Source organism: Melanerpes formicivorus, unplaced genomic scaffold (genome assembly GCF_026170545.1).
Source record: "Melanerpes formicivorus ecotype bairdi unplaced genomic scaffold, bMelFor1.0.p_v2 SCAF_8, whole genome shotgun sequence".
Taxonomy (NCBI): Eukaryota; Metazoa; Chordata; class Aves; order Piciformes; family Picidae; genus Melanerpes; species Melanerpes formicivorus.
The window spans coordinates 9,541,352-9,561,012 of NW_027142360.1; the positions used below are offsets into that span (position 1 = coordinate 9,541,352).

Genomic DNA, 19,661 nt, shown 5'->3' on the forward strand with positions numbered 1-19,661 from the left:
ATTTGATCTGTATTTTAAGCAGAAGAGCCTGGAGGGATCCAGGGTTAAGTAAAATATTGGAGTAGACTTCTCCTTTCTCATCTGATCAGGATGATAAATGATGTGCAAACCTGTGCTGTCAAATTCGAATTATCCAAGATTAATTCAAAAGAAATCAAAAGCTGAATCCCTGCACGCCTGCCCAAAGTGGGACTACCTTGTCTAAATCAATTACTTCAGAATCTGCTAATAGAATAGCCCATGTGCTGTAATGCAGCCTCTTGGAACCTTACTAGTCCAGTGAGGGAAAAACGAAAATAAAAGCAAGCAGAAGAAGTCCCAGGGGACTGTAGCTCCAGAAGACAAAAAAATTGGTGCTTTTTGCTTGCCTGTCTCTTCCCAGTTTCCTGCCCCCTTCAGTGTATGAGAAAGGCAAGAAGAGTTTGTGCACTTTGGAAACTCGATAGGAGGCAGCAGCTGATCTTCCCATCACCAGCCTAAAAATAATCCACTCCAGGGCTTGGAGCAGCTTCACTAAGTGGAGGAAAATCCTGCCATCGGGATGATATTGATCACATAGCACTACCGAGTGACTGGGTTGGTATTTGGGGGTTTGTGTTTACAAAGGTAAGCTACAGAGTTTGATCTAACATTCAGCAACCAAACGGGGCATGCGGTGACCCTCCCCCATTATTTCCCACTAACCACCTCCTCCTCCTTCCCTTTATATCTGTGGGACAGGGCTGCTCCTCGCTCTTCGCTGGGATTACAACCTCAATCTCTTTTTCCTTTTCCATTCACAGGCATTCTCAGCCTTTACTGCTCCCCTCCTGCTGTTTTCTTTGCTGCTGTTCACAAGGTTATGTTTCTTTTTTTAAACTGTCCTGTCTTGGCATGTGAAGCCGAAGGGTTTACAGCAGGCAGTGCAGCACGCTGAGGCTGGAAATTGCATTGTGTTAAGAAGCTTACCAAAACCAGGGGGGGAAAAAAAAACCAACAACCCAAACCCCAACGTTTTAGATGTGTGAGTCCACTGCAGATGTTTGTGTGAAATGCTTTTCAGAGCCAGCAGCCTGTTTAGCACCAGTGCTGTCGTGACTTTTTGTGTGTGTGTGTGTGTTTGGAGCCTGTACCAAAACCCTGAGACTCTTTGCATTGGCTTCAGTGACACTTGGAGCAGGCTGCTGCTCTATGGCAGTTAACGGTGTGAGTGCTGACAAGTATCAGGTAATTCATCACCTTAAGGCCCAGGGTAACTGGGGCAGTGATTATCAAGGCAATGGGGTCTTTCTAGAAGAGGTGGTCACAGCTGAAATAGGAATAAAAAGGGGAAATGCTATTTTGTGCAGATAAAAGAGATTTTTAAAGGGGCAGCACCTTCTGCCACTCCCTCTCTGCAAAATCATGCACAGATGGTAGGTCAGATGAAATGCATTAGGTCCTGTGCTTTTAGGAAAATAAGAAGAATGAGCTGGTTAGGTTTGTACTTAGAAAGGAAAAAGATTCAGAGCACTGATCTAAAAATCTATGGGGAAACTCAGAGTTAGGCCTTTCAGCTGTGCTCATCCAGACCTAGAAATTCATAATCGGTCCTTGGCTAAAGTTTTCTCTGTGAAATTAAAGAAGTAAAGCTAAATTCTTGCTTTTGTAATGACTCAGTTATTCAGAAGATGAGAAGTAATTACTTTTGTAAATCTCTGAGTGCTTCCTGCAGCCTGCATCTGTATGTATACACATACCTACCTCTATGTATCTATATACATAAATGGGCATTTAATGCAGATTATATGTGAGGCCAAAAAACCCCAATCTGAATTGAGACCCAAGTACGCTCTGTAAGATGGTATATATTAATTAAGAAGTGCAGCCATTAGTTTTTGGTTGGTTTCTGGTTGATTTGGTGGATTTTTTGTTTGGGACCTGGTGGAAGCCCCATCCCTGGAGGTTTTTAAGGCCAGGCTGGATGTGGCTCTGGGCAACCTGATCCAGTGGAAAGTGTCCCTGCCTGTGGCAGGGGGTTTGGAACTAGATGATCCTTAAGGTCCCTTCCAACCCTGACAATTCTGTGATTCTGTGGTTAGTGCTTGGAGTTTTAATACATAATAAATATTTTCCCAAAATTGTTATATTTCCCCTCAAAAAAAGTCCACTTGAGGACTTTTTTATCCTCTTTATTGTTATAAATGTCTTGCAGAGCATGCCAAACAGAGTGATAACCCAGGTAAGATGGAACTCTTGTATATCAAGACTTTTAAGTGCACTTTAAAAGGCCCCAAGGTAGTCAAGCTGTCTTTAAATGGAATTCTTGCAGTTTTGCTCTTGGTGAAGATATTCTCACAGTTTTAATGCAAATGTAGATTACCTGCTATTTTCTCATGGTCTTCTTCGCAGCTACTTATGGAAATTTTATCTCAGGAGCCGGCTTAGCGCTCTGAGAATCCTCATTTATGTTTGTTAAAGTGGAATTTCCAAGTATTTGGACTCAATGCTACATCATAGTAATGTTGACAATTATGTCTTGTCTTCTTTTTCTTCCCCAAATCTTTTTCTTCTTTGTGGTGCATATTTATTCCTCAATCTCTTTTGCACTGTCTTCTCATTATTGTATCATGATTATGTCTGTGCACTTTAGCCCCAAACAAGAAAGTCTTGACTTGCCAGTGATGGGGATTTTAGAATGAAAATGTAGATCTTTAAGGGACTTTAGTGTCTTTAGCTCTTTCATTGCAGTGTGAGCTGCTGTTCTCATTAAAATATACCAGCAGGGAATCAGATTCTCAAATGATGCACAGAAGAGCTGGAACTGGCCTCTCATTGGTGCCATCATGGGCCCATCCTTCTGATTGTTCTTCCCATTCCTCTCCTTTATGAGCTTGTGGCTTCAGCTCATAGTTGACCCCTCAGCAAAGGCCAATTTCAAAGGGAGAAAGGAAAAAATGCCTCTGAAAATTTCTGGCCAGTTGTAGAGTTTGGGAAGTCTGAAGTTAAAGGTTTGTGATTGGCCTAGAGCACACGACCTATGAGGATTTTCCGAGGGAGTTGAGATCATTCGGGCTAGTGAAAAGGAGGCTGAGGGAAGACCTCATTGCTCTCTACATCTACCTGAAGGGAAGCTGGAGCAATGAGGGGGTCAGCCTCTTCTCCTTGACAGGACCAGAGGAAATTGCCAATACCAGTTGCACCAGGGGAGGTTCAGGCTGGATGTTAGGAAATATTTCTTCACTGAAAGGGTTCTCAAATTTTGGAATGGTCTGCCCAGGGCAGTGCTGGAGTCACCATCCCTGGGGGGTGTTCAAGCGGATGTGTGGACCTGGCACTTACGGACATGGTTTAGTGTTGACCCTTCAGTGCTGGGTCAAGGCTTGGACTGGATGATCTTGGAGGTCTCTTCCAACCAGATATATTCTGTGATTCTACAAAGTGAGCAATTTGTCAGTAACACTGAAGGACAAAGATATTCCAGCCTACAAGTGTTAAAACAAAACATTTCCTGTTTCTTGGTAATATTTTTTGGGGTGCTGAATGTATCTGGTATCACCAGAGATCACATGCTTGTTATTCATTTATGACCCCAGTTTTGTGCTGCTGATGGTGCTACCAAGGAAGGTGTCTTGGCAGGTGTAGAAGGGCAGCTGCCACTATGGAATGCGATAGACTCTCTGAGTTAGAATAGAATAGAATAGAATAGAATAGAATAGAATAGAATAGAATAGAATAGAATAGAATAGAATAGAATAGAATAGAATAGAATAGAATAGAATAGAATAGAATAGAATAGAATGGAATGGAATGGAATGGAATGGAATAGACCAGACCAGGTTGGAAGAGTTGCAGCAATAGCTGCTTTTATCACTTCCCTCCCTTGACAACAGTGATCTCTTTGAATTTAAACTCATGTGGCTCTGCAGCCAAGTTTTTCCTCTTTGATGTCTCCCTGCATGCTCACCATAGTCTAAAGGTCTGTCTTCTCATCTTCAGTGAGGAAGAAGCCACCTTTGACTCCACTGTGGAAAATCTTGAGTCATCTCTTTGTTCTGACTTGCCTAGGATGAATTCAAAGATCTTCAGCATGGCTGATATCACATTTTCATTTCATTTAATGAAGTCTTATGGGTTTTCTAGAAGAGAAGGGAATAGTGCCTTTCCACTCTCCATTTCATTGCTTATCTACAGTCAAGATCTTCCAAACTCTTCATTCCCAGGCTCAGTTTTTTGAGAGAAAATTGTCAAACCTGAGACTCAATAAAAGTCAGTATAGATAAGGTCTTTTAAAAGTCTAGACAATTTTTAGGATCATTACAGACTCTTTAGTTTCAACTCCAAATACTCTTTGAAAACCCATCTTGGATTCCTAAATTAATCTGAAGCTTTTGAACATGCTACTTGCACTCTTTGCAATCGGAAGGATGTGTCCATCTATAGCTACAATGAACTTTACAAGCATGAGATCTGAGTGTGGGCAAGAGAAATTTTGCTCTTACATTGTCAAATATTTCTCTGAAGAAAACTGAAGGTTGCACTGTTTCCTTGCACAAGCAATTTGCATCTGGAAACCAGTCATGGTCCAGCTCCTATTAATTTTGTTGGAGCTGTGCAAGCATTGTTTTGAGATGCCCTATACTGTGTAGAGAAATCAAGGACTAGTTGTTCTGCTTTAGGAACTTTTCTGTCCTGTCCTTTGGAAATGAGCATAGTTTGTTAAACCCTGAGGCCAAGGAAAATGAGCTGTGGAGGTATGCCCTAGTGCAGCAGAAAGTAAGGGCTAATTTCAGCTTTGAACCAAATGGGAACCTCACTCACACTCCCTGTAAATGCAAAGTGTCCTCCCTTATGAGTCAGTAAAATGCCATCCAATGTATTTCCAATGTCTGTAAAACTTGAGTGAAGAAGCAGAAAGTGAAGCAACTGCTTTATGCCTAAGGTGATAAACCTGTGCATCAGCACATCTCCAGAGCCTCCTGTCTAAGCTGTCCAAAACAACAAGCTGAACAAACAACAGAGCAAGGTCCTGTGGTTTGAGTCACATGAGCAACAGTGTGGAGGGTATATTGGATTTACCTTCTGTACCAGAAATGGATGGGAAGGGAATGATGGAGTGGTTTCTTGCTCCTTGTGAGGCACACTGGAAATAAAGTTATTTCTTAGAGCTCTAAAGGGATGAAGCATATTTTCATGTGCCACACTTGAAGATACAGAGGACCACTACAGCCTGCCTGGGTAACCTCCAGAATGTGTCTATGAAAGTTAACATATGTCAACAGATGCAGAACGTGAGTCCCCCACTACTAGTCACAGTAAATTTCTAGCACAGTGGTGATAAAGAAATGGATTGATGGATGGAATGGAGGCTGATGGATCATGGGACCATTAATGCCTCTTGCAGTTCTTCTCTATTCCCTATCAGTGCCATATGGTATTAGATGTTTGTCCTGAAGCTGCTAAAAAGGGAAGCTGTACCTGGTGAGCATTTTATGAGGCCAAATCATGAGCTGCAGCATTGTGACACAGATCAGAATGTTTTGATAAAGTTTAAGGCTGTGGAGTTTTAGTGGACATGGTCACTGATTGTGCTGATTAATGAGGATGTGTTGCCTAATTAAAAAATGTGGCAATTTAAATGGCTCTATCTCATTCTACTGGCAATGCAATCTTTTTTTACTTTCTGTGGTGTTTTTAACAAGCTGACTGACACAGACTCCTTGATTTTCTACCTCACTTTACAAGACAAATATTGCCTCTTTTTTGAATCAAACCTTTAACAGAAGTATTCTAAATATTGTTTATAGCTACTCTTGAAAAGTATCCTCAGTATGATGGAGTATGTTTCTATCCATCAGTCTTAACAGTAGAGCCAGATTCTTCCCTCCACCCTGCCAGTGTGCAAAGCAGAGATGGTTTTAAGAGTGTGTTATTGGACACAGCCCATCACAAAATGAGGCATAGCACGGATTCTTGTGAAGATGCAGATGGGATTCTTGAAGAATATCCTGGTCTTGAAAGCTTTTAGGGACTATTGTTTGAGGTGTGATATGAAACCTCTACTAATTGATGGTAGGTCCTAGCTAGCAGATGGGACTCTCCAGTTAATAGTCCTCCAGTTAATAGTTCTTTCTTCCATGGGAATGTCTACTGCCAATATTCCATTTCCCTTCCAGAAAAAATGGGCAACACCCAGCATCTCCCTTAGCTTCTCTAGCACATGCTTTTAGTCCTTTCTCCCAAATTAATTTTTGACCACAATCCAAAAGCTACACTGGAAGACAGTGATTCAGTGCTCATTTGAACCCAGGATCCTCCTGCCTTTCACTACCAGTCCAACCACTAGACCACAACAGCTCCTTGTGCTGTCTCAGAAAAGAAGTCCTATTTGTGGGAATGGGAGGAAAATTCCCAGCAGAACTCCCTTGGACTTTTGACCTTTGATAAAAATGAGGAAAAACCACTTCTGATTTTCAAGAGATTATCATTACCATTATGTTTTTTTTTCTTAAAGGAAACATATCAAGCTTTTACAATTTAAACCAAAAGAATCTCTCTGTAGTGCTGTTTTTCTCTTCTCAAGTTAAAGGTTTGTTTTGCTAATAACTCCCCAGTATTTTTCCTCCTGTGTTTTAAGACAGAACTCATCTTAGCATAATGTTTCTTTTATGTTACTCCTCATATGCACTGATGAATGGGTTTTTACATACAAATAAAAGATAGTGGTGGCATCACTCTGCTCAGTGTAGAGCATGGGCCAAGCTCTCCATCAGGTTGTGTTTTACTGAGGATTAAGGGGGTTGCCTGTCAGGTATTGCACCATAGAAAGTGCATGCTTACATTTGTGGTCCACCGTATGACTTCCAGCAAATCTCAGACCATAAATTGCTGATACATTTGGAAGAGGGGCTGCAACTGTGTCCAACTGGGCCCCTCAGTTTAGGACAGATGTTGAGTTGCTGGAATGTGTCCAGAGAAGGGCAACGAAGCTGGGGAGGGGTTCGGAGCACAGCCCTGTGAGGAGAGGCTGAGGGAGCTGGGGTTGCTTAGCCTGGAGAAGAGGAGGCTCAGAGGAGACCTTCTTGCTCTCTACAACTACCTGAAGGGAGGTTGTAGACAGCTGGGGGTTGGTCTCTTCTCCCAGGCAACCAGCACCAGAACAAGAGGACACAGTCTCAAGCTGCACCAGGGAAGGTTTAGGTTGGATGTTAGGAAGAAGTTCTATACAGAGAGAGTGATTGGCCATTGGAATGTGCTGCCCAGGGTGGTGGTGGAGTCACCATCACTGGAGGTGTTTAGGAAGAGATTGGATGGGGCACTTGGTGCCATGGTTTAGTTGATTAGATAGTGTTGGATGATAGTTTGGACTCAATGATCTCAAAGGTCTCTTCCAACTTGGTTTATTCTATTCTATTCTATTCTATTCTATTCTATTCTATTCTATTCTATTCTATTCTATTCTATTCTATTCTATTCTATTCTATTCTATTCTATTCTATCCTCCACTTTCTTTTCAATGAAACTCCTTTACAAACTTCAGTGATGTATTTTAGTATGGATTGTGTTTTTCAGATCCAGCATAAAGGGAGTTGAAGGCAAAAAAGGGTTTTTGTGCAAAGGATTAAAATTGTTTTGGTGATCCATACATTTCTGTTCTGTCTAAGAGAGTGCTTTAGTAGTTTATGCTTACCATGTTACGCTTACAACTAGGCTCAGAGAACTAATCTGAACTATTTGAGGAAAAGAAGAAAACCTTTGGATTTTTATCAGTGATTATGCTCTTCTTTTTCATTATTATTTATATTGTTCTGATTCTGCAAAGCTCATTGCCACCAATGTTGTGGCAGAAAGGTGCATTCACCAAAGCATACAAAGATGTGCTGAATTAAAGATGTCCTTTCCCTTTCAAGAATGTAAAATCTGGGCTAAAGGCTGTGAGGAAATGAGTTTATACAAACTATTCCCCAGCATTATGTTGCTGTATGTAAGTCTAGCAGAAGGAAACCATCAAGGAAACATTTTGGTTGCAATTTTGTTTCATCTCCCTGTAAAGAACGATTAAACAAACCGTGCACAGGTTGATAAAAGCCAGAAGCTGGTCATAACTCTAAGCCATGCTATGGCCCACACTCTGCAAGCATGAATGCTTGAGTTTATCTTGGTGTACAAAGATAATCTCATAAGAAATCACAGAAGTCAGAGAACTGCTTAGATGAGGCTAAGCACATGCATAAGGATTTGCAGGATCAAGCACAAATCCTGACTTTTTCTGCCTATGCAATCTTGAATCCAACCTACTTCAATTCTGAGTTTCTGGTGACGACTGCTGTGCAGGAACATTGGCCTTCTATGGGACAATGAAGAAATGAAAAATGTCACTGAATGCAAAGCTGCCAAATTACAGATATCAAAGGTTCAGAGCTTGCACTGAAAATCTAGTGCAAAAGAGAAACATTGCTCAGAGGACATCGGATTATCAAAGTGCAAAGCTGCCAAATTACAAATATTGAAGGTTCAGAGCTTGCACTAAAAATTTAGTGCAGCAAAAGATGTTGCTCAGAGGGCATTGGATCATTGAAGAAGCAGTAAAAGCAGGAGCCAGCTTATATGCTTTTGACTTTTCTTATGGGAAAAGAAAATCATCTTTTCAAGTTTTTCTTGTCCTTCCTCCTGCAGCAAAACACTTGAGCATAAGAAGAACAGCAGAAGACATTGGGTAGTGTGTTTAATGAGTATGTTCAGTATAACCAGCACCTTCATTCTAATGTGTTTCTACCTGACTGGGTGCAAAAGCATTTGCAACACACAACTAAGTATTTCTCTATAGGCTGTTCAGTGTGCTCCTTCTGTATCTCCTTGTTTTATTTACTTTGTGTTTAGCTAAAGGGAATGCTGGCAGTTTGGGTAGTCAACTGTTCTCTGGGTTTTTTTGTAGCAGTCAGAACTCCTGGAAGCGATGAGGCTCGCCTTCTGTGGTAATGACAATGCTTCAGCCTACAACATCAGTGCTGGTGTGCTAAGGAATGTCTGCTTTGTGGATGCTCTCAACTTGGTCCCTCATGTCTTCTTGCTGTTTATCACCTTCCCAATTTTGTTCATTGGTGAGTGACTCCATGGAGCTGTGCAACCCTATAAACACTGAAACCATGGGCCAGGATGGGCTAGAGACTGAATTGTGGGAGAGCAGCATAGGGTAAAAAGACCTGGGGGTCCTGGTGGACAGAAGGATGCACGTGAGCCAGCAATGTGCCCTTGTGGCCAAGAAGGACAAGGGCATCCTGGGGTGAATTAGAAAGGGTGTGATGAGTGTATCAAGAGAGGTTCTCCTGCCCCTTTACTCTGCCCTGGTGATCTGCATCTGCAATATTGTGTCCAGTTCTGGACCCCTCTTTTCAGGAAGGACCTTGGGGAACTGCTTGAGACAGTCCAGCACAGAGCTACAAAGATGCTGAAGGCAGTGGAACATCTTCCTGCTGAGGAAAGGCTGAGGGAGCTGGGGCTCTTGAGCTTGGAGCAGAGGAGCCTGAGGGGTGACCTCATTCATGTTTATTAAGATGTGAAGGGCAGTGTGGGGAGGATGGAGCCAGGCTCTGCTCAGGGATGTCCAATGACAGGAGAAGGGGCAACGGGTGCAAGCTGGAGCAGAGGAGCTTCCATGTGAGCAGGAGGAGAAACTTTTTCCCTGTGAGGGTGCCAGAGCCCTGGAGTAGGCTGCCCAGAGAGGTTGTGGAGACTCTGCAGGCTTTGTATCTACTAGTTTTCAGATGGGAGAGAGAGGTTGACCCAGAGGTCTGAAACCAACCTGCTTGAAATGATGACAATTTTAGATGCAAATCTGAACTAAGGTGCACAAAAAGATAGATGAAGAAGAACAACAACAAAATAAATAATTTCCAAGTGCTTTGAAATTTCTCTCTTGAGAATTTTTCTTCAGATTTGAAATTAGCAACTCATGGTTTGTGCATCAAGCTGTAGCAGGCTGCTTTAATAGTTTTGCAGGTATTAACCAATTGTTTTTGAAACAATGCTGCAGCCACTGCAAAGTCTCTCTTGCCTAATGATGGCAGGAAAAATAATAGATTAAACTGTATGTTATGTGTATGTGTACACATGTTGTGTTATGCCTCAGACAGAGGTAACCAGTTTTATTGGTTCAAAGTAAATGTTGGTTCAAAGTCTCTTTGAGGTCTCATTGGAGAACGCAACTTTTCTACACATTGGAACCTTTGCCTGCTCATGCCTGTGAGTGGGGATATCACAATGATACCTTCACTTGAGAGCTGTCAGTCCCTGTTGTGTGAGGGTAAAACTTTGAGGTGTTTGTCTGCTCCAGTGGCCTCTTCTTCTAGGGAAGTCTATTGTCCTGCTGTCTACATGGGCAGATCTAAATTATGGGGAGCTACCTGGCAACCCAGATGCACCTGCATCATCTTAACAACAGCCCCCATAGTCTTATAGAATTTTTATGTTGATTATATAGTACTAAGAGTGACCTATGGATTAGAAGAAGGAATTGATGACTGTATCATTCACTGGCTGGCTGTATGATAACCTTCTTCTTTCCACCAGGAGCAGGGAGGTCATTCTGCCCCTGTATACTGCACTGGTTAGGCCACGCCTCGAGTCCTGTGTCCAGTTCTGGGCCCCTCAGTTTAGGAAGGATGTTGACTTGCTGGAACGAGTCCAGAGAAGAGCAACAAAGTTGGTGAGGGGCTTGGAACACAAGCCCTGTGAGGAGAGGCTGAGGGAGCTGGGGTTGCTCAGCCTGAAGAAGAGGAGACTCAGGGGTGACCTTATCACTCTCTACAACTACCTGAAGGGAGGTTGTAGACAGGCAGATGTTGGTCTCTTCTCCCAGGCAGCCAGTACCAGAACAAGAGGACACAGTCTCAGGCTGCCCCAGGGGAGGTTCAGGTTGGATATTAGGAAGAAGTTCTATACAGAAAGAGTGATTGCCCATTGGAATGGGCTGCCCAAGGAGGTGGTGGAGTCGCTGTCATTGGAGGTTTTCAGGAGGAGACTTGATGGGGTGCTTGGTGCCGTGGTTTAGTTGTTCAGGTGGGTTGGATTGGTTGATGGGTTGGATGCGATGATCTTGAAGGTCTCTTCCAACCTGGTCTGGTTTATTCTAAATAAAGGTTTATTCTTTCATTACTATTATTTCCCAGGCTGGGGAAGCCAAAGTTCCAAAGTCCAGATTCACCACAATACCTGGCTGCACTTCCCTGGGCACAACCTGCGGTGGATCCTGACATTCACCCTCCTGTTCGTACACGTGTGTGAAATAGCAGAGGGCATCGTTTCTGATACGTAAGTGATGGTGTTCAGTAGATAACCAAGCTAACTGCATTCATTAATGTATACTGTTAATGAGTGGTGGGCTGTCTAGGAAGTTTTTCCTCAAAAAAAAAAAGATGGAGCATAATCTCATGAACTATCTGGGGCATAATTTCATGAACTCTCTGGATTTTAATGGGATGAAGGTAAAACAATTAGTCTTTGCACTTTGTTACTCTTCTCTCAAGCTATAATGGCAAATAAAGACTGGCAAAAGTTAAGGCATTCACATGAAAATAATATTGTTCATAGATTCATAGAATGGTTTAGGTTGGAAGGCACCTTAAATATTGTCTAGTTCCAACACTGCTGCCATGGGCAAGGACACCTCCAACTAGACCAGGTCACTCAAGGCCCCATCCAACCTGGCCTTGAACCCCTCCAGGGAGGGGACATCATCCACACAACCTCCATGGGCAACCTGTTCCAGTGTCTCACCACCCTCACTGGCAAGAATTTCTTCCTAATCTCCAGTCTCAGTCTGCCCTCCTCAAGCTTCAATCCATTCCCTCTCACCGTATCACTACAAGCCCTTGGAAAAAGCCTCTCCCCAGCTTTCTTCTAGGCCCCCTTCAGGCACTGGAAGGCTACTCTAAGGTCTCCCTGGAGCTTTCACTTCTCCAGGGTGAACAGCCCCAATTCTCTTGGCCTGTCCTCATAGGGGAAGTTCTCCAGGTCTCTGATCATCTTCATGGCTCACTCTGGACCTGTTCCATCAGTTCCATGTCCTTCATCCTGCTGGTCACACCTCTTTTGAAGCAGCCCAGGACACCATTTTCTTCTGGGCTGCAAGAAACCTTTGCTGTCTTGTTTTTGTCCCTATGAAAGTCATATTTGTCCTCTTAAATAGATTACCAAAACACCTAGGAATGTAATAATAGTGGGAAAGACACCAAAATCAATAATTTGTGCCTTATTTACTTTCAGACAAATGAAATCTCGACACCTGCATCTCTTTCTACCAGCTATAATGGGCTTTGTGGCTGCCACGGTATCCATAGTCTATTATCATAATATTGAAACATCTAACTTTCCAAAGTTGCTGCTGGGTAAGTCTAACTGTGGTATGAATGTACTCTTACAAAACCCAATAGTTTAGCCAAAGTCAGCTTGTGTATATATGTGGTGAAAAGTGTGAGAATGTTCAAAGAGGGAGGAATAATCCTCTGCTCTTTGAACTGGTAGGTGTTGCACCTTAAAGTACACACTGGAAACTTGTGTTTTAAAAGATGATCACAGGAGGAAAAATATTGTGTGCCTATTGCCTTTCTAGCATGATTTTTGGGGATGTCTTTTAACACTGATCATTATTTTGACAAGAGACAAAAACTTGTCTTCCTTCAAAAGGGCTATTTTAAAAGGCCACTTTTAATAGCAGCCTAATCACAAACCACCCTGTGCAGATCACTCTTCCTCAGCATCCTTGATAGTTGATTCTGAAGTTATGCAGTCTATTGTCTCTGTCAGGAGATGGTCAGGAGAATTCACTAGACGTTGCAGGATAATGTTTCATACATGTATGAATATGATCCATAATTCAACTACCTGAACAAGCCCCTGACAGGTTGCAAGCTATAATTAAGCCATATGAATTCTTTTCCAAAATGAGCATGTTTCCATATGCTCACCTGTCATGCCCTCTGCTTTTTCAAAGAGGAAATATGACATTTGTCAGGTTTCACAGGATCACAGGATGTTATGGGTTGGAAGGGACCTCCAGAGATCACCGAGTCCAACCCCGCTGCCAGAGCAGGACCATAGAAGCTAGCACAGGTCGTACAGGAACACTTCCAGATGTGTCTTGAAAGTCTCCAGAGAAGGAGACTCCACAACCTCCCTGGGGAGCCTGTACCAGTGCTCTGTGACCCTCACAGTGAAGAAATTCCTCATCACATTGAGGTGGAACATCCTGTGCTGTAGTTTATATCCATTACCCCTTGTCCTATCACAGGGTGCAGCTGAGAAGAGCCTGTCCCCTCCCTCTTGACACCCAATCCTCATATATTTGTAAACATTTATTAAATCCCCTCTCAGCCTTCTCTCCTCCAGACTCAAAAAGCCCCAGGGCTCTCAGTCTCTCACAGCTTGCACAGTGACTTTTACCTCACTTTAATTGCAAAGTACCCTTTCAGATTACCTTCAGTGGACTTTTGTAATTGTATGAAGACCCACCACTGTGGATGTATTTGAAGAGTATTGGCCCAGGGAAGAAAAGAGTGAGTTGGGAAAAGGTAATGCAAAGCAAATCTCTTGAACCCAAGTTGCTGACTTTGGCTGACATCACACATCACCAACCTGCAGGCTGAGGATACAGATGATCACTGTGCTGCACGGGACTAAACCACAGAATGTGAGAGCTAAAACTCCTGCAGCACTGGTGTAGTTATTTTTTTCTTGATTTAGTTATTTAAATTATGCATGTGCCCCTGTTTTACAGCTCTCTTTCTTTACTGGATAATGGCCTTTGTGACCAAAACTATCAAGCTTGTCAGATACTGCCAGGATGGTGTGCCCTTTTCTCAGCTGCGCTTCTGCATCACTGGAATTATGGTCATTCTCTACGGGCTGCTGATGGCTGTGGAGATCAATGTCATTCGAGTTAGGGTATGTGGTTTCTTTATCAGCATCTGAAAAGGTATCAGCAGTATCTTGGGGTTGAAGAGGAATCTTTAGTCTCAATAATTCTGGCTTGTGGCACATTTAGACCCAAGTTTAGCTTAGCAGTAAATGTCTGGTTGATTCTATATGAATTGACAGGAGATGGCATCCTTGATGTGTCCCCTGGGCATGGTATTTATGTGTCTCTTTGTGTGCACACAGAGACTGCATATTTCATATGCACTTGGGGTTGGAAGGGACCTCAAGGATCATCCAGTTCCAAATCCCTGTCCATGCGCAGGGAAACCTTACACTAGATCGGGTTGCTCAGAGCCCCATCCAGCCTGACCTTAAAACCCTCAAGGGATGAGGCTTCTATCACCTCCCTGGGCAACCTGCTCCAGTGTGTCACCACCCTCATGATGAAGAACTTCTTCCTAACATCTAATCTGAATCTACCCATTTCTAGTTTTGATCCATTCCCCCTAGTCCTGTCATTACCTGACACCCTAAAAAGTCCCTCCCCAGCTTTCCTGGATACTGGAAGGCCACAATAAGGCGACCCCAGAGCAGTCTCTTCTTCAGACTGAATAGCCCCAACTCTTTCAGTCTGTCTTCATAGGAGAGGTGTGTGCATATGTATGTATATATATGTGTATATAGATGTGTGTGTATGTTTATATATCTATATATTCATATATATATATGAATATTCATGCATGTAAGGCTGCATGTGTATGTAATCTACACAGTATATGCTATGTTAAACTATATGATAAACTATATTTATAGAGAATGTGTAAGTTAGCCAATGTTCTTATCCATGATAATTTAAAATGTGATTATAAGCCAACAACTCTTTTTGTTGGTGTTCAGACAGAGATAGGTAGTACTGGTAGGCTCCATAGCTATGTACACATCCCATAGTCATAGAATCAGAGAACTGTTTGGGTTGGAAGTGACTTCCAAAGGTCATCCAGCCCAACTCCCCTGCAGGCAGCAGAGATATCCTCCACTAGATCAGGTTGCTCAGAGCCTTGTCCAGCCTAACCTTGAATATTTCCAGGGATGGAGCCTCAACTATCTCCCTAGGCAACCTGTTGCAGTGTTCCAGCACCCTGATGGTGCAGAACTTGTCCCTAACATCTGATCTAAATCTGCTCTTCATTAATTTCAAACTGTTGTCCCTTGTCCTTTCACTGCAGGCCTATGCAAACAGTCCCTCTGCAACCTTCTTGTGAGTTACTGGGCGGCTGTTATTAGGTCTCCCTGGAGCTTTCTCCTCTCCAGGCTGAACAGCCCCAGCTCCCTCAGCCTGTCCTCATAGCAGAGGTGCTCCAGCCCCCTGATCATCTGTTCAAGTTCTTGACAGCTGTGCTGTCAAAATGTAAATGCTTCTCTTTCCATGAAAATTTATATTTGATCTCAATCTCAACCTTTAAATGCAGATTTGACACTCTGGTTGTGTTACACATCATTTTAACTAGAAAAATTACTATTGATAAGGTAATTCCTAATCATGTGCTGCCTATTTTCTCCTTTCCAGAGGTATGTATTTTTCATGAACCCTCAGAAAGTAAAGCCACCAGAAGATTTACAGGACCTGGGGGTGAGGTTTCTGCAGCCATTTGTCAATTTGCTCTCCAAGGCAACTTACTGGTGGATGAACACTCTCATCATATCTGCTCACAAGAAACCTGTGGACCTGAAGGCCATTGGAAAGCTTCCAATTGCAATGAGAGCTCTGACAAACTATGTTTGTCTCAAAGAGGCGTATGAGGAACAAAAGGTAACCAAAGATGTGCCTGTCACTGGCCTTAGAAATTCTACTGACGTTTTTGTGCTTTATTGAGAGCCTAATTTTAGGAATTTTTAACTTAGGACTGTTTGTTCCAAGGTAAAGCTTGTCTTAGGAAGTTCCAGTCCAATGGTTACTGTTTGGTTTTAGGTGAATTTACAGCAGAGGAGAGTTGCCAGACTGAGAGCAACTGGAAACCAAAACCATAACAGACTGGTCGCTTGCTGGATTTCATTTTGAAAGGGAAAGCTGTGTTCAGATCTTAGCTAGTTGTGAAAGCATCTTAAATTAGAAAACATAGTTTCATCTGGAAACACTCATCTTCACTTTTTTATTTCCTTCAGAAAGAACAAAAAGAACATCTCAAGAAGAGCCAAAACACTGGTGCCTTGTCAACAGTGTTTTGGTCACCAATCCAAGACATAGCACCACATGGGCTGCTCTATGAAGAAAATTAACTCCAATGCAGGCAGACCCAGTACAAAACCATGTTGGACAAACACACTGTGTAGGGCAGGAGTTTCCAGAGAAATTTCTCTATGTATTTTGGGGGGGGGGGGGGGGGGGGGGGGGGGAAGTAAGAAGATTTTGTTCTGCAGAAGAGAGGAAGGGTTTGAGAGCCTGTTTCCCTGATTTGTCCATACATATCAATTCTTAAGGGAATGCAAGCACTCAGAAGCAAGCACTTTGGAAAATGCAACATACAGGACAGAAGCATATAAATCCCATCCCTGCACACACCATATATAGATGTTTCCCCTTCGTTTAAAGTTTAGAACTGAAAAAGTCAGGAGGAGCAGCTCTCTGCTGCCAGCAAAGGATGGAGCTGCAGGATCTTTTCTGTGCCCTGTGAAATGAAACCTAACCAGTACAATTATTTCTAGTTTAATACATTTAGGTTGCTCCTCCTTCCTCTTGTAGTTGCTGCTTACAGAGACTAGACCTGCTTTAAGCAGAAAATGGAGTCATTGGCACTGGGCTTTTCACAGCAAAGAAGCATATCCTTTAGGCCACCTCCCTAAAGAAGCATTTGGGGTGCCTAAAATTCTACTTAATCCAAAGACTCTCAGGAACCTACATGCCCCAAGGATCTGTGTCTCTATGCCATTCTTAATGACAGGCATGATGAGTGGGTGCAAGCATTTCTCTGTAGCTCATTTATATGTGTAGATGCCTTGTGTGCCTGCACAAAGATGTGGCTCTGCTGCCAAAAGGCAACCCAAAGGGGCTATTACAGTATCACAGTATCACCAAGGTTGGAAGAGACCTTGAGGATCATCGAGTCCAACCTATCACCACAGACCTCATGACTAGACCATGGCACCAAGTGCCGCGTCCAGTCTCCTCTTGAACACCTCCAGGGATGGTGACTCCACCACCTCCCTGGGCAGCACATTCCAATGATGAATGACTCTCTCAGTGAAGAACTTTCTCCTCACCTCGAGCCTAAACTTCCCCTGGCACAGCTTGAGACTGTGTCCCCTTGTTCTGGTGCTGGTTGCCTGGGAGAAGAGACCAACCCCTTCCTGGCTACAAACACCTTTAAAGTAGTTGTAGAGAGCAATGAGGTCACCCATGAGCCTCCTCTTCTCCAGGCTATTGCTCACATGTGTGAACTTTCAGTGTGTAGCTTCCCTCAGCATGCCATGCATGTATAAACACTTGCACGAATGTTACTCATAATTACATGTGCCTACATTTATGAAGCTCTTTTACAACACATTTTGACACAGTCTCAAGCTGTGCCAGGGGATGTTTAGGCTCGAGATGAGGGGAAAGTTCTTCACTGAGAGAGTCATTAGCCATTGGAATGGGCTGCCCAGGGAGGTGGTGGAGTCACCATCCCTGGAGGTGTTCAAGAGGGGATTGGACGTGGCACTTGGTGCCATGGTTTGGTCATGAGGTCTGTGGTGACAGGTTGGACTTGATGATCTTTGAGGTCTCTTCCAACCTTGGTGAGTCTGTGATTCTGTGATTGTTTAAAGTCTTGAGATTACCACAGCCTCTAGCACATTTGTGCTGATATTTGAAAACAGGCTGTAACCCTGGAGTAAACTGATACTTCATAGACAAGGTAAACCAAAGGGCTAAAGCCAATTCAAAGAGCCAGGCAGTGGAATTCACTGCAGTTCACTCCCATAGAAAAACATGTTGGTTTGTGCATGGTCAGATCAGAAAACAGAATTAGGGAAATTCTTCAGGTTGAAGCACAGTCTGCAATACGGATGAGATGATCTATCACCATCTCTGCTGCCAAGGTGTATTTTACACTAATCTTCTGGAGCTAGCAAGAGAAGGCCCCCCAGCTCCCTTTGGATTAAGTTGAGTTACCCCTGCCTGTGTCTGGAAATAGCTGAGCTCAGCTGTGCTCCATGCCCCTGCAGAACGAAGGCTTCTGGTCCTTTCCAAACCCTTCTTATCACATGCCTTGAGGAAAGATGCTGAATATGATCATGAATGTTCTCTATTGCGAAATACCTTTCGGACAGCTCATGTGATGTTGCCTTTCTATCCCTTCTGCACGCCATGAAAACTGAAACCTGTTGAACTTCTCCACAAATAACAGCATGAGAGAAATGAGTCAGGTGAAATGTTGCTGACTGTTTTCTCTAAATCCCTGCTTTCCAAACCTGTGTCCCAAGCACACAGGACTGTAAAGTGGCAGGTCTGAGATGAACTTTTTATGGCTGCTGTACCCTGCTAAAATAGCATAGTGCCACTTGTGTAACCATGGAGCCTGTGAACACTGAGTTCAACGTTTTCTTGTTTTCTTCAATGTCAGTGAAGAGCTCTGGCCAGCCTGATCTAGTGTGGGGTGTCCCTGCCCATGGCAGGGGGGTTAGAACTAGATGATCCTTGTGGTCCCTTCCAACCCTGAATGATACTATCATACTATGATACTATGAACTCCTGAAACTCATATTCAACTAGAGAGAATTCTGCTGGCTTCTACCATGTGAAGGTTTGCCTGCTGACACAAGTATGTGTCATTTTATTCCAGAAGACAACAGATGTGTTTCCTAATAAGTGAGCTTAGCTCCTATCAAGCTGTTAAAGGGCAGATCGTTCATTTGAGAAGTGTGACAGAAGCCTCCACAGTGCAAGTCTAACTCACAACCTATCAGGCAACAATTTCAGAGTCTTTTGTCTGGGAAACTCACCTGAGGCCCTTGTACGCTTTCCCTCATCAGAAGCAGCAGCTTCATTCTTTCATTGCACTCGCTGGAATGTTAGCTCAAATGTGTCCCCATGCTGCTTATTTCTGTGTACTAAGCTTCTTGGCATTGGGTATGACCATTCTGGTCTAGTCTCTAGAAGCCAGAGGGCCATCTGGCCCTTCTGTACACTTGTACATTTTTGGCACCATGCACATATTCTATCTTACTGCTGAAGTGACATAAAAGGAAAGGCAGACAGGAGTCAAAAAGACAAGGCAGGCAGGCAGTGTACAGGCAAACTTGCTCTTCTTTGGTTAATTTGCTGAGGCAAGGGCTTGTTATTTCTGGGCTGAACTTAAATGTATCTGTGAACACTCAAGAGGGCTTGGCTTGGGTTACAATTTGCAGGCATCCATGCTGCTTGAAAAATGACAGAAGCTTTTTTAAAGTGTCAAAAGCCTGAAGCACAAGGAAACACTCTGCAGACCACAGGTCTGTTAAGCAAAACTCTTTCTTCTTTAGATTGAAAGGACCTCAGAAATATCAGAGCTCTTCTGGCTAAATACAGAGATATCTGGTTGGTGGTTTAGAGTAAGCATTGTGATATTTCATAAATTCCCTGAACTGAAGGCTAGAAAGGAGCCTTAGCTGATTTAATCTTACCTACCAACATAGCCTGTTACTTTCACCTCCTTGAGCAAAGTAATTAGTGATCAGCTGAAGTGTGTTTTCCTGGAAGGCATCCAAAAGATGGGGGGGGAACAAAAACAAACAAACAGAAACCCCAGATAAATGAAATCAAACTATGTTCC

General features: G+C 43.2%; 1 protein-coding gene across 4 annotated transcripts in view; it reads left to right on the top strand.

Moving 5' to 3' along the window:
• The first annotated feature begins 509 nt into the window (after positions 1–509).
• The window catches only part of ABCC9 (ATP binding cassette subfamily C member 9), an 81,902-nt gene continuing 62,750 nt past the window's right edge, over positions 510–19,661 (top strand). For all 4 annotated transcript variants that reach the window (XM_068141960.1, XM_068141961.1, XM_068141963.1 and 1 more), the window contains exons 1-6: positions 510–606; positions 8,894–9,059; positions 11,127–11,268; positions 12,223–12,344; positions 13,733–13,899; positions 15,440–15,682. In XM_068141960.1, the coding sequence (XP_067998061.1) occupies positions 8,915–9,059; positions 11,127–11,268; positions 12,223–12,344; positions 13,733–13,899; positions 15,440–15,682 (819 nt within the window). In that variant the 5' untranslated portion in view covers positions 510–606; positions 8,894–8,914. The remainder of the gene's footprint in view (positions 607–8,893; positions 9,060–11,126; positions 11,269–12,222; positions 12,345–13,732; positions 13,900–15,439; positions 15,683–19,661) is intronic.